At 45.2% G+C, this 13264-nt stretch overlaps 1 protein-coding gene and 1 long non-coding RNA gene across 2 annotated transcripts; one reads left to right on the forward strand and one right to left on the reverse strand.

Annotated features, from left to right (window-relative positions):
• LOC108445615 lies at positions 1 to 3874 on the forward strand. The gene is made up of 2 exons (XR_001860549.1): positions 1 to 30; positions 2338 to 3874. It is a non-coding gene; the product is annotated as an uncharacterized LOC108445615 (long non-coding RNA).
• An 8460-nt stretch (positions 3875 to 12334) lies between these two features.
• On the reverse strand, positions 12335 to 12995 carry LOC103612826 (profilin-3-like). The gene is given in 2 exon segments (XM_017729602.1): positions 12335 to 12575; positions 12577 to 12995. Coding segments are annotated over 2 exon segments (381 nt in total). The 5' UTR covers positions 12717 to 12995.
• Positions 12996 to 13264: the final 269 nt, after the last annotated feature.

Genomic DNA, 13264 nt, shown 5'->3' on the forward strand with positions numbered 1-13264 from the left:
TACGGGAAGCGCCTGAAGAATTACGGAAAGGTGAGGGCACAGCGCGCCCGGGGCGGCCGGAGCGGGGACCCCCGGCACGGGGACCCTCGGCACGGGGGCTGCGGTGCCGGGAGGGCAGCGGGACCTCGGCTCCGACAGTTCTGAGGGGCTCTGGGAATGCCCATTATTCCGCAGGCACTTCAGAACCAGCGCCCGGCTCCGAGGTGGGGGTCAGGGCTTGCTCTGGACCTGCCCGGGAAGGAGCTGGTGCTGGTGGGAAGGGCCGAACACCGACGCTCGCCTGGATCAAAGAGCACAAAATCTGTCTCTTCGGAGTGAAAATGACACTAAGCTAATCCATGTGACGGGTGCTTTGCCTTGCTTAGTTCTGCGTTTCCCTCGGCGTCATTGTTTTAAAACTATTCCTTAAAACTTCCAGTTAATTGGCCTGCATTTTTTTCCCTTCCACTGAAGTACCCGAAAGAAACGGTAAACAGCCCCGAAGGACATTCCTTGGCTAAGGTGACCCTTAGAAATCACTGCTGTGGGTTACCAGAAAAAAATGCAGCTTGTTCTTCGTCTGTAACAACTATTTTGGATCAAAATTGTTCTTTTGCTTTCCTGTGTGGGAAGTCACAAGTCCTACAGTCTGGTGGTTTGGTTTTCTTCCCACCGGAAGACGGATCCCTTTGGTTACAAAACTGCTATGTGGAACAATTCTATTGTTTTTCTCTTGTTCATGTCACTTAAGTATGTCTCAGGTATGTTTTGGATATTTGTAGCAAAAAATAGTTTCTGTGTTAGCAGGAGAAACCTGTCTGTTGTCAGGAATCCTCTCCTGCTGCTGAGATTACAGATGTTAGCATGAGACATGACTTTCTACTGCATCCTATTAAAACCCCATGATTTTGGTAAAGATATGCTTGCTATGTCTGACATGCAGAAAATGCTATTAGCTTGGCAAAGTTACTTTTGAAATTGAGTTTACAGATGTCAGCATAGTCAGGAGCCGCCTCTCATATCCTACTGTTTCACAAAGAAATGAACAGAATATTTCATTCTTTCATGATGGAGTTGATACTTTGAGTTTCCAGCCCTGTGTTTTCCAGGTCCCATGCTGTAGGAAGCTGTCTCGAGCTGTAGGCTTGATCTGTACGGTGCAGTTTTGTGAGCATGGTTATGTTGCAGAAGGTCATCATTTTGCTGGTGGTGTAAGGGTGCTTTTAATGGTGTTTAAAGCACAGGCCAGTTCTTGGGCACTGTGTATTCCCTTTTGTGTTGGTCAGATGACATTCCCATGGGGAAGGGTTGCCAGTTTGGCTCTGGCATAAAGAACAACTCAGAGAAGCACAGGTGAGGCCTGGGTAGGTAGGTTAAGGGCAGGAAGGGGGAAAGAAGACTCCAGTGTGACATAAAGAGGCAGGAGCAGATGTGGGAAGGAAGACCCTCCTCCAGCCTCAGGATCTGCCCCCAGGCTCAAGCTGCCTTTTTATTTTGGCATCTTAACTCCCTTCAAGTAAGTTTGCATAGGAGCAAAACCAGCAAAGTTCAACTGCATAGTAGCATCATGGTAGATGAAGGTTTTTATGTGCCAGCATCTCTGTAATGCAGCTTTAAGAAATCATAGGAATATAATAGATATTGACTGGATTTCATCAATTTAGAAATATTTACTCAGATTCAGTGTTTTCCATGTCACAAGAGTCTCACACAACCATAAAGAGCTACTAAAAACTAATTCTGATATTCCTCCAGATCTGACCACATTGTATTAATCCCCCAGTTGTGAGCAGCCACATGAGCAAAAGCTATCAAAAGTGATATTAAAATTAGATTAAGGTTTTCAGTTAAATAATCCATGGCAAGTTTATCTCTAGTGCAGTATATAGATGGGTTCCTAAATGTGTACAGATATGGATCAAAACTTTCTTATTTTGACAAAAAGCCATGAAATTTCCATAAAAGTATTCTCAGTGAATACTGCCTTCATGTTCAGCACCAGTTTGAACACCTTATGAGCTTTTAGGAGTTACTAACATAGTTAGAACATGTAATGTGGCAATTATGTACTTCTCCAAAGTATGGTGATTTTAAACTAATTTTATTCTTGAATAGAATCACATGTAAAAGCCTGGCTTCCTGTGGAGGCTGCATCCGTTCAGTTTAACTATACCCTGTGGGTGTGTATGCCTATATAAAAATAGATGGTAAAACGTTTTTCTACTCTCCAGCCCTCGTTAGCGGTGGGAGAATTTCATTTTCTGGGGCCGTGACATTGGCTGTCAAAATGATTTTGTGTGAAGGTATTTTCTATCACCTTGCCTTTTTTTCATCCCTTTTTCCCACCTCTCTCCCCAGAACGTCGGGAAGGTTCTGCAGAAGGGTTGTCACTACTTGGTGGTCGGCCTGCAAGGATTAGCAGCAGCCTATTCTGCTCCCTTTGGAGTGTCAGCACATGTGGCATCCTTCGTCCGCTAGCGCAGCTCCGTGTGCCCCACGGGAGAGGACACGAGGCCATTGCTGCTTTTTTAGGATTAAATTTGAGACCTGGATCTGAAAAACCTCTTGGACCAACAGCCCCGAGCCCCTGCGCCAGGCCCTTTCCAAGACTGAGCGCTCATCTCTGAAAAAAATTCCAGCACTTTGTAAAATCCAATTGGGTCAAAGAAGTGTAATGATGAGAAAATAATCTTTGATTCATTGATCTGAAGTTTGTTTTCAGGCATGAGTTGGTTTTCCAGAGCTTTGTGCTCCGTGTGGAAGGGAGCCAAGGATGGATAGCAAAGTAAGTAGATGAGGGAGAGAGAAATGAAGGAAAACAGAGGATGGGAGAGCAGCTGGGGAGGTGGAGATGAGTTTGGGTAGTGAGAGGAATTGTCAATGCAGTGGAGGAAACATAACAAGGGATTAGGAAAAGATAGTCTTTGGTTTTCTGAGATTCCAAGTTTGCTGGGGTTTTTTACCTGAGAGGGTTAAGATGATGAGTGTGCTTAAAAAATATACTTGGACATAAATGGACTGTGGCCTGAGACATGGAGAGCTCTGCTGCATCATGGTTGTTTGTTTCAAACACTGGGCATAGTAAGTCTTTAAATAATCTTAAGAACGATGTAAAAATCCAGAAAGAAAATGAGGTGTGTATTTGTGATTTTGTGGCATTAAAGGTTGACTGTGATTAACATTTTAAACTTTTCCTCTGCTACTATGAAATCTGCATGTATTTTTTTACTGAGAATGGAGTTTAAATGTGATATACCTGCATCTGGAAGCTGGGGCATTTTACACCTAATTCTGTGGTGTTCACCAGGGGAAAAATAAATTGATTACCAGCTGCATCTGAGAAAAAAACCATACATACAGCATTTGGTATAAGAATGTACAAGTGTGACGTATGAGAAGAGGGCCAAATAACCTCCCAGCTCCATCTTCATTTCTGCACTTGGAAGCTGTAAGCAGAGGATGTCAGTATCAGATGGCTCAGCTCCGTGGTGTGCATGGAGCAACTTCCCTGTCACACCTCCAGGGATATAAATCTTGTATTGATGACACGGGAACAAGGTGGTTTATGGGCCTTAAAAATTCTGTGGGGTTTGTTTGTCTGTTTGTTTGTTTGTCTCAGTCTTTTGTGGTAGTTGTAAATGACTTCCCTGCTAGCACTTTCTCTGTATTAAATATCTTTCTAGTTTTGATGTTGTTTTTGTAATCAAGGAGTTGACTTTACTGGAAAAAAATGCTGTTCACTTGCTTTCTTCGTCTTTTCTGAACAAAGGAGTTTGTATGTCTTGGCAAACCACACCATATTTCTTTTAAATGTAGCAAATGAATCAGATGGGGGGGTGGGGTGGGCTGTTATGCTCTTTTCTAACTGGACTGTAAATAAAAGCCATGAGAGCCATGTCTGTTTTTACTTACACACGTAAGTAAGTGCACAAAGGAGGAGTTTTTCAGCAGTAGCCCAGCCAGTGAGGGGAAGCTGCAGTGTAAACTTCCCCACGTTGTTTTGCCTGTGGCCTCAGTGCCCTTGTAGGACATGATTGTAGCCCAGAGTGCGTGGAAATGCTCAGGAATGGCAAGGTGTGGAGATGAGGCTGCAGAGTGATGCCTTGAGAGGCTACCTAAACACAGAGACTAGACAAGAATAAGGGAGTAAAGGTAGGTATTTATTTGAAAGGCCTTCAAAGGTACACCCTGGGGAGCCAGAGGCTACTCTCAAAATTGACCCAAGATGGACGATAGGTCATGAGTTCTTCACACTTTCATAAGTTTGGTTCATTTGCATATCAGGGTTAATTCTCCAATTAAAGCTTCAGTTAATGATGTCATTTCCCCAAGCTTGCCCCCACTTTAGAGGCTTTTGGTTTATACTTTTGGGCCTAGGACAGTCTGAGTGTCCCTGGAGAGCAGGCCTGGAGAGGCTTTGCTATGTCTACCTAGCACGAGAGAGCAGGAGTTAACAGGCTGCAGGAAACTTCAGAGTTACAGTACGGGATTTTAAAAATATGGAAGTTAAAACCTAAGACTTCTAAGATTGCAAAAACTGGGGTATGAATACCCACAAAGGGATTTTGTTCACTGATTTCATGCCTTCAGTTGTTTCTCTTGAGCCTTTTTGTGGGGACAGATCTGTCCCCCTGATCCCATCCCAGGAGCATGCCAGAGGGTTGTTGATAATGCAGTAAGAACAGGGCTGTCCCTACCACCCACATGGCACACCAGCCTACGGAGTTTGGGATTAACTTCAGATTTTGTTACACCACTCCGTGTTTTACAGTGCTTTTACAGCATAAATCATTAGAACTTTTTAAAAATAACTAAAACCATGTAGGGAGAGATTTGTGTCTCCATTTTTCTGTGTGGAGTGAGTGTCCCATCTATTTGTCCATGTGTCCCCTGACTAGTAAGGCTTCTCCCTCGTTGCAACACACAGGGTCCAGCCCATTCAGACCTTCCACAAAGGTAAACATGAACCTTAGCTCCTGAACTGCTCAGCACAGTGGACTTTTGCCTGCTGACACATGGGCTCTTGCTCACCTGGTGCAACTTTGAGGGAGTAACTTGGTTGCTATCCATACAGAACCTGAATGACATGTACTTGGTGCTTCTGTGTGAGCCTGAGAAAAGCCTCAGGCATATTGGCAAGTCAGCTTTGGCTGGCCAATGTTTCTAAAATAGACCAAAAACAAAGCAAGAGGAGAGAGAAAGAAAAAGTAAGCGAGTAACGAGTGCTGTTGCAATAAACCAGCTAATGATTCATTTTTCTCCCTCAAAATGAACTGGTGATTCTCACTGAGACTACCAATTAGTGCTGCTTATCAGTTCTTGAGCAGTGATTCACTCCTCAGCTCCTGAAGGGAATTTGTGAGGCTAAGCCTTGTCCTGAGGGTTTGCTACTCTCTTCATTAGCCCAGTGTCTAGAAAATCTGAATGCAGAGGGTGAGGTTCATTTTTCAGCTGGGTGGATGGCAGAGGGCTGTGCTTCCTGTCAGTCATGGCAGCATCCCTGTTGGGCCAGGTCTGGCTTAGCTACAATGCAAGCAGGTGGAACAGGGCAGGTCCTGCAGCTCTGTTGCTAAATGTTGTCTTGAGGATCTAAGAGATGAGGAAATACTCCCTGACCACTTCAGCATCGGCTGGCAGGTCATCTGCTCAGCCAACAAAATGGCCAGCCTCCATCTGGAGCAGAGCTGCCGTGCTGGAAGTCTGCATGTGAGTTGAGGGAGAGCAAGACATTGGTGATGGGGAAGAGGCTGGGATTGATGAGGAGCCTGGGTTGCCAGCCCTGGCAGGTGCCAAGCCAGAAGGGCAGTCCAGGATTGATTCTTGGCTTTCTGCACAGGTGTTAGACGCACCCTTGGCAAGGTTGGCCTCGGAGGAGCCACCCGAGCAGGGACAGCTTTCAACCCACAGGTGCACACTGGCTCTTTTATTAAAATAGGCTTCTCTGCAGCTGAACTGCTGGTGCCTTTGAGGACCAAAACAGACATTCGACTCGCTCATAAACAATACAAGATGTGGTGGATACCATGGTGGGTACATGGGGAAGATTTGATTTGACATTTGAGCTGGATGAAATACATTCCTCCTTTCAAGCACTTGTGTGGCCTCTCTACCCATTGCTTCACTTGCCAGGTGTTTGTCTTCAGTGGTGTGCTACGGCGCTGTCTGGTTTCCTTCAGACTTCCAAGCACCTTTCACTGCGCTTTAAAACAAATGGCAGGATAAATAGGTTCAGGAAGCTGAATCCAGGCAAGAGTGGCAAGAAGTAGGTAGTCAACTTGTCCATGCTTCTCTTGGGAATGAACTCCACTAACCTGACGTGCCTCCTGGCACGTCACTTTTACTTTAAATTGCTGGCTATTCCTAGTGACTGCTCAATGACTCACAGAGCAGAATAAAGCATATTTCTGCTGGTTTTGCCAGAGTATTTAATTACTCCTCTGGCTTACCATAGGCTCTGAGGAAATGGCAGAGGACTCACAGCTATTGTCCTTTGTCCTGCAACATTAGCAGCAAGGAAGCACTCTTGCACAGCTTGCTTTGGAAGTGCAATGACTGAGGAGAGCTGTACCACGCCACAGCACTTTGGCACTTCCAGATCTTTGCCACTCCCAGGCCATGGATCACTTCAGGGATGAATGCTCTTTCTGACCTCTGCCTGTCTGTAAGACTGGGAAAGGGGCAGGCTTTGTGTTGGGGTGCAGTAAAACCAGTTGTCTCTTCTTCTGTATCCTGAGTCCCTTCTTAGCTGAGCACTGGCCTCTTCTGAGACAAAGCTGATCCTAAAACATGCACAAAGTTGCTGCAGTTACCTGCAGAGTGTGTGCTTTGGAAATCCTTTTTCCTTCAAGGGAGAGTAGAGAGCTTGAAGAACTTGTAGATTAATGGAGATAATTAAATTAAGAGAAAGTAAAGGAATAAAATCCTTCCCATCCTTCTCCCTGTAGGAAGTAGTATTAGGCTGCCAGGTCTGTTTTGGGGTGAGGTCTAGACCGGGCTTCAGAGTGGGTGGTGCACTTTCCTGAATCCTGCATCATGTATGAGGAGAGATGCAGGACTCTGGACTTGTCCAGCTGGAGGAGGGAAGACCTAGGAGAAACTTGACAACAGCTTTTCAATACATAAGAAGGGGTTTCCAGGAAGATGAAGCCAGGCTCTTTACTGAAGTCTGCAGCCAGACAGCAAGAGCTCATGGTCATAAATCCAAACTGAGGGGTTTCCAGCCAGAAACAAGTCAGGGAAAGCAGTAATATGATCGTTAAGCATGATGAGGTTACTTCAGGAGGCTGAAGTCTGTCTGTGGAGTGTCTCAAGGCATGACTGTACAAAGTGGAAAGCAAGCCAGTGCGAATGCAGCATTTACCCTGCTGTGAGCAGGAGGCTGGAGGAGAGACCTCCTGGGCTTCTTCCAGTCTGGATGAGGCTGTGAGTGGGATCCTGCCATGGTAGGCAGAAAGCTTATAATTTACCTACTGTATGGGAAGGTAAAAGATTGAGCTCCTCACCCTTGCTAGAAGCACTGACGCTAGGAATAAAGCTTTGCTGCTGGTAACAAGGAGCGACTGGCGAGGGTGGCAGCGCTGCCTGAGGAGCAGCTCGGCTCCCACCACTGCTTTCACTTCCCCGCGCTCCTTTGGCTGAAAGGGGATTGTCCTTTACTGCCATCTCCTGGGAAAAAAACCCACAAATTTCCAGCCTCGTCAGCCTGCCCCGTTGTTCTGCCTCATCTCCTGCAGGGATTTCCTGCCTTTCCCTAGGCTGCCCTCCCGGTTTGTCCAGATCCATCCTCAGGATGTGGGGTCTCAGCAGTGTAATGTGCATCTCCGTATACCAGTGTTTCCTACCCAGTGGAATCCTGAGCTTCGTCTGTCCAAGTGTTTCAAATGTAAAGCCATGGGAACATTGTTCTTGTGTTGAGTTTTTTCCTCTAACACCTAAAAACGCATTACACTTTGCCCTGGAGTTCTTGTTGTGCCTCAAAAACATTCCTTAAGGAAGATTCACTGGAGGTGAGGGGATGAGCCACTGCCACTTCTTGTTTCTAAATCTCGTTTTTGCTGGAGAGATGACAGCTGCCTATGTGTAATTCCAAAGTGGAGGTTGGCAGACTGGAATGACACCCCCCCAGGAGTGCCTTGGACCCCAGCGCCAGCAAACCACACGTACTTGCCTCCTCATGCTTTCTGAATTCCCCTGTTTTTGCTGCCCATAAATGAATCATTGCTCCTTCCTTTCCTGGGACACTGAACTAGTATCAGATTGTTTTTTCAGCTGTGCCTGAATTAGGGTGGGGACTTTCCTGTCCTTGGTGAATCCCATCCTGCCCCGTGATGGCCGATAAACCAGAGCTGCAGCAGTGTTAGTCCTTGTGCTGCACAACAAATGCCCTGCTCCCCTGCAAAGCCTCTCCTTTGGTCCTTACCTGCTCTCCCAGGTGACACCCTGACTCTTCAGACTCCTAAAGCTGCTGATGGACATTATATTCATATGGAGAACTGCATTTACAGAACATCAGGAGAACTCGTAATGTCAACAGCCTGTGTTAGTTAATACTGGGCCAAGCATTTGCCTGGAACAACCATTTCTGTATTGTCCTGGTGCATTTAGAGAGCTCTTGACCAGAAGAAAATGATAATTTTCAATTCATTTTCCGATATGTCTGGAATGACAGCTGATAGGTACCAAAGTAGCCTATCAACCCACCTGGGTTTTGGGTATAAATAATTCTCTGCATAGGAAAAACCTCATCACAAAAAGAGAGATCTTTTTATTTCTTTGCTCTGGCTCCATTAAAAGGCATCTATCATTAATGACTCTATTTATAACTCTATCATCACCAATTACTTGCCTGAGATTTTTCCATACATGAATTTCACTAAGCTCATTTCTAGTGCATGACTCACTGAGCTCTGATTTCCTTCAAGATTTTAAGAGGAAACAGCAATGCTTTTATCCTCCCCTCCTCTCTGTGAAGGAATTTTTAAAATTTATTGTGTTGCAACTTTGGAAAAAGGATATAATTTGCAGGTGTGTGTGAGTATAATATGATTTTTACCATATCTGGTTGATATTAGCGTGCTTGGCCATGTTATCCCCCATCCCTGCCTTTTGTTGAATTATCAGAGAGTCACTGAAAAAATAATTGCCATATCCCTGGTGTGTGCATTTAATTCCTCCCCTGAGACAAGCCCAGGCTACAATTAGCTCCATCCTAACACACTGCCACCTAATTGAGGCAAAGACAGCATTTTGCTGTCTTTGTCCCTGTTTTTTTTTTTCATAATGTCCATTCAAATGTCTTCCCTCAGTGTGGTAATTTATGCCTTTCCAAAGTACAGCACTATGTACATATTGAAGATCTAGAAGATCCCCAGCTGCTTGTCTCTTTTTTAGTAGAAACAAGTAAAATTCTTCAACTCTTTCCTTGTCATTCATCTTAGATCTCTGATTGAGCTGCTGCTACGAGAGAGTCTAGGTTTGCCTCTAGAATGATCTCAAATTGCCCACTGCATCTGAAGGCAAATATGCCTTTTAGTTTCTCCATAAAATTTGTTCCAGCTGAAGATTTGTCCTGTGCTACTGAGTTAACACCATGCTTTTTAAAGATATGTCAGCATCATCCACTTTCATGACTGAGGGAGCCTGGCCCCAGTTTGCTGCAACATTGACACTGTGAATTCTTCATGTGACCACGTTTTAAGGAAGCCTGAAACAAGAGCCTGGTGCAGAGACTTTCAGCACAGCTGTCCTGAACTTTGATGGAGTTATAAGCAATTGAAAACATGGTCATTTTCTTTTAAGTGCAGGAATACTGTGCCTGCTCTGGCTATGACAAACACGGTTCTGTCACACGTGAGGCTGTGTTGGGTTGTAACAAAACCAGTACTTACATTTTGTCTGAGTGGCTCTATTCACATTGCTTAACAGCAGAAGGAGCTGGTGGCTCCTAGCTAAGAACCACTGTGCCTGGGATGGAGGATTAAACAAACCTACTGGTCAAGCTGTTTACTGGAGGCTGTTTGGGAGGTACCTGGCGCATGGGTGACGAGGGCTTTCCTCAAACCCTGCAGACTTAGACCTGAATCTTTTAACCACAACTGTGCTCTCTGCAGCTATTTCTGATTTTATGTTCCTTGTTTCACAGCAGAAAAGGAGAGATTATGCAGATGCTGCTGCCTTCTGTTATTTCTTTAAGGTCCTTCTCACCATACTCCCCAAGAAGAGTCAGGGCTGAATGTAACAGAAGGGCTAGTCTGAACAAAATCTCCTTAGGCTCCTTAGGTCAGTAGATCTAGGGAATGAAAGTTTAAGGTCCTTCTTGGATTTAGAAATATTTTTTTTTCTCTAAATTAATACCCAATTGTTAGCAAAGGTGAGTTATTTCTGAATTCAGTTAACAAATCCTTTGAACTAAAAGAATCTGGTTTTGTACATCACTGTGCTGCCCATAATGTGTAGCTAGGAAGGAGCTGTAGCTTCTCACAACTATATTGGTCTCTACTTCTCCAAATTCTCATGCTGGTGAAGTATACATGTACTCCAGATCTAATTTCTCTGGCACCCAGAAGAAGCAAGAAAGCAGTAAATCACCCAGGTTTTTTTGGTCTTATCTCAAATTCTTTTATTTTGATGCCTCAAACACAGAAGATCAGAGAGCAAAATCTTTCTGCATTTTGCAGTTTGGACAGTGCAGAATACTGCCACTGCTCAAGAAACCACAGGGGTTAGTAGCTTATTTTTGCCTTAGGGTTGACAAAATAATCATTAATGTTTGTCAGGAGTGGCCAGTATCAATAGTAATTTATTGGGTTTTTTTAATTTATTTCATTTGATGTATCACCTTTTTTTTTTGTTAGATTCTAAAACCAGTTTGTGTTTTTGTTTTTGCCTCTTTAATACTTATGTTAATATGTTTTGATTCCTGCTTGCAAGCACTGCTTATCAGACACTAGACAGTTGCTGCAGTTTTGTTGAACATTTTCTTATGTATTGTTGCTAATACATAAGATGCCTGATTCCCCTTAAAGCATTTTTCTGCTTCTGTGGGTGCAGATTAAAGACCTCTGTGTGAATTGAATCAAATTCAACAAAATATAGACTCCATGTTAAAGATTAAAGACTCCATGAGAAGATTAATGGTTGCCAAAGAGTGTGCAAGGGCTCTCAGTCTGCTCAGCAGGGCTGGCTCCCCTGTCACGTCTGTGGTGGAGTCATAAAAGTAATCACAAATAATTATTTTTTACTCAGTGGGCCAATGACTTGAAGGTGGTGGGGCAGGTCTGGTCAAACCAGACCAAGCAGTTTAGCACCTATGATTTAACTGGAGCCATGTGTGGATCCCAGGGGTATGGAGGACAGGGTGTCTCACCATGGTGAGTAGTCACAGGATTCAGGCTTGCTGATGGGCACTGCCACGGCTGCCAGGATCAATGGAGCAAGGAAAGCCCACGAGAGAGATCAGCCCTGCTGGAGATGCCCCTCAAGTGTTCCCTGCATCAGTCCCATCTCAAATGCACCAGTTCTGCCTCATTTCACACTGTCCATTGAGGGATACAAGTGGGAGCAGGAGGGAGGGCTGCGAATGGCGGAGGAATTCTGCAGTGTTTGACAGAACTCCACATCCTCCTGGGGAGCTTACAGGAACCTGTGATTCTGAGGCCACACAGTGTGACTGAGCAGGAGGGAAAGGAACTAACCTTCAGAAACACCCCATGCCACAGACACAAAAGGCAACTTATTTAATGGAAAAAACAATCCTCTCGGTAAAGTAGCATAAGAAGGGGTTTCAAGTGATGTGGAAGGTGAGCAGGCAGCAGGCTGTCTCTGCACACATCCCCCATGCAATCCAACAGCAGCACAAGGCTCTGCTGATCAATAGTTAATCTCCAGAACTGTTCTGGGCTTGTTCAGGGGGCAAATTCAAAATAAACACAAGTTCTGTTTATCTTTCATGTTGTGGTGTACTTGTAGAAGGAGGAAGGTCTCAAAACCCATGACTGGAATCAGGGCATGGTTTAAACAGCAAAGTGGAGAACAAGAGGGCAAAGGTATTGCCCTCCCTCTTGCATTTTCCCAAAGATAATGTTCCCAGAGACCTTTATCCCAATATCAACCAGTAAAATGTGACAAACAAGGAGCAGCTCCCCAAAATGGCTGGGACACCACAAAAGTAATACTAAGCATCCTGATGAGGAATGTACACATTACTCCCTTCTGTACCACACACTGTTGGTGTCCCAGCACCCCTCATCTGAAAGAAGCAGGCAAAGACATCTGCAACAAAAACATGTTTAATTCATCTCTCTGTGCTCAGGCAAATATCTGTCTCTTTGGCACTATTTGTGCCATGCTTTCATGCTCACATCATATTCCGGTCCTTTTAATTGAGGACTCCTATGTGGACTCCCTTCTTGCCTATGAGGAAGATCAGGGTTTTGGGGCTCATGCCAAGCGGGATGGACCTGCTGTCACTGCCTTTGCTTCTGACATCCATCACATTGTCTTCATCCACCAGCAGGTTGTCAAAAATCCCACCACACTTTTTACAATCTATAGTGATTCCCACTAACAGGAACATTTTCTGATCTGGCCTGTGATCAAGTGATTCTTGAAGTGAATGTGAGGAACTCTCCTGGCTTGATTCCCCACACGTACCCATTGTCAAAGAGGCCCACAGTAGCCTCATCTTCAATGTCCCTGTCCACCAGAACGCTGCTAAAGGAGTACTTCCAGTAATCCATTGTGGCTGGGCTGTCTGAATCTCCCAAAAATGCCCAACACTGAGCTTCCCCATCTTGCACGTTCTAGGACTTTGGTCTCAGCACACTGATCCTAAAAATTTCCGTTTGTGAGTTTGGCCATCAGATCCCAAAGCTCTTGCTTTCCTGTGAGGAGAGACCAGTGGCGACAGCGGCATTTGCCACTCCAGCCTGTATTTGATGTCACATTTGCCTTGCAGCTGCGTATGCCACTAAGCGACTTCCCTGCGACCCTGCCAACAAACAGGAAGCTCTCGGAAGGGGTCTCAAGTGTTTGACACCAGGCAGCTGGGGTGTGCAGATGTCCCAAGGCGGCCGGACAGCACTGGACATCCCATTTGCTGCCCTCCACGCCGCCATCCACCTGTTCCCCTCTCCTCTGAGCCAAACCAAACCCATGGATTTGACGCACTCGCGTATTCCCACACAGCCCACACTTTTCCTGTCTCTCTGTTTTCACTAAAAGCCCGGATATCAGAAAGAACACATCCTCCGCCGGCGCTTTGCCAAGCCGGACGCTCAGCCGCCTA

Source organism: Corvus brachyrhynchos, unplaced genomic scaffold (genome assembly GCF_000691975.1).
Source record: "Corvus brachyrhynchos isolate BGI_N302 unplaced genomic scaffold, ASM69197v1 scaffold101, whole genome shotgun sequence".
NCBI lineage: Eukaryota > Metazoa > Chordata > Aves > Passeriformes > Corvidae > Corvus > Corvus brachyrhynchos.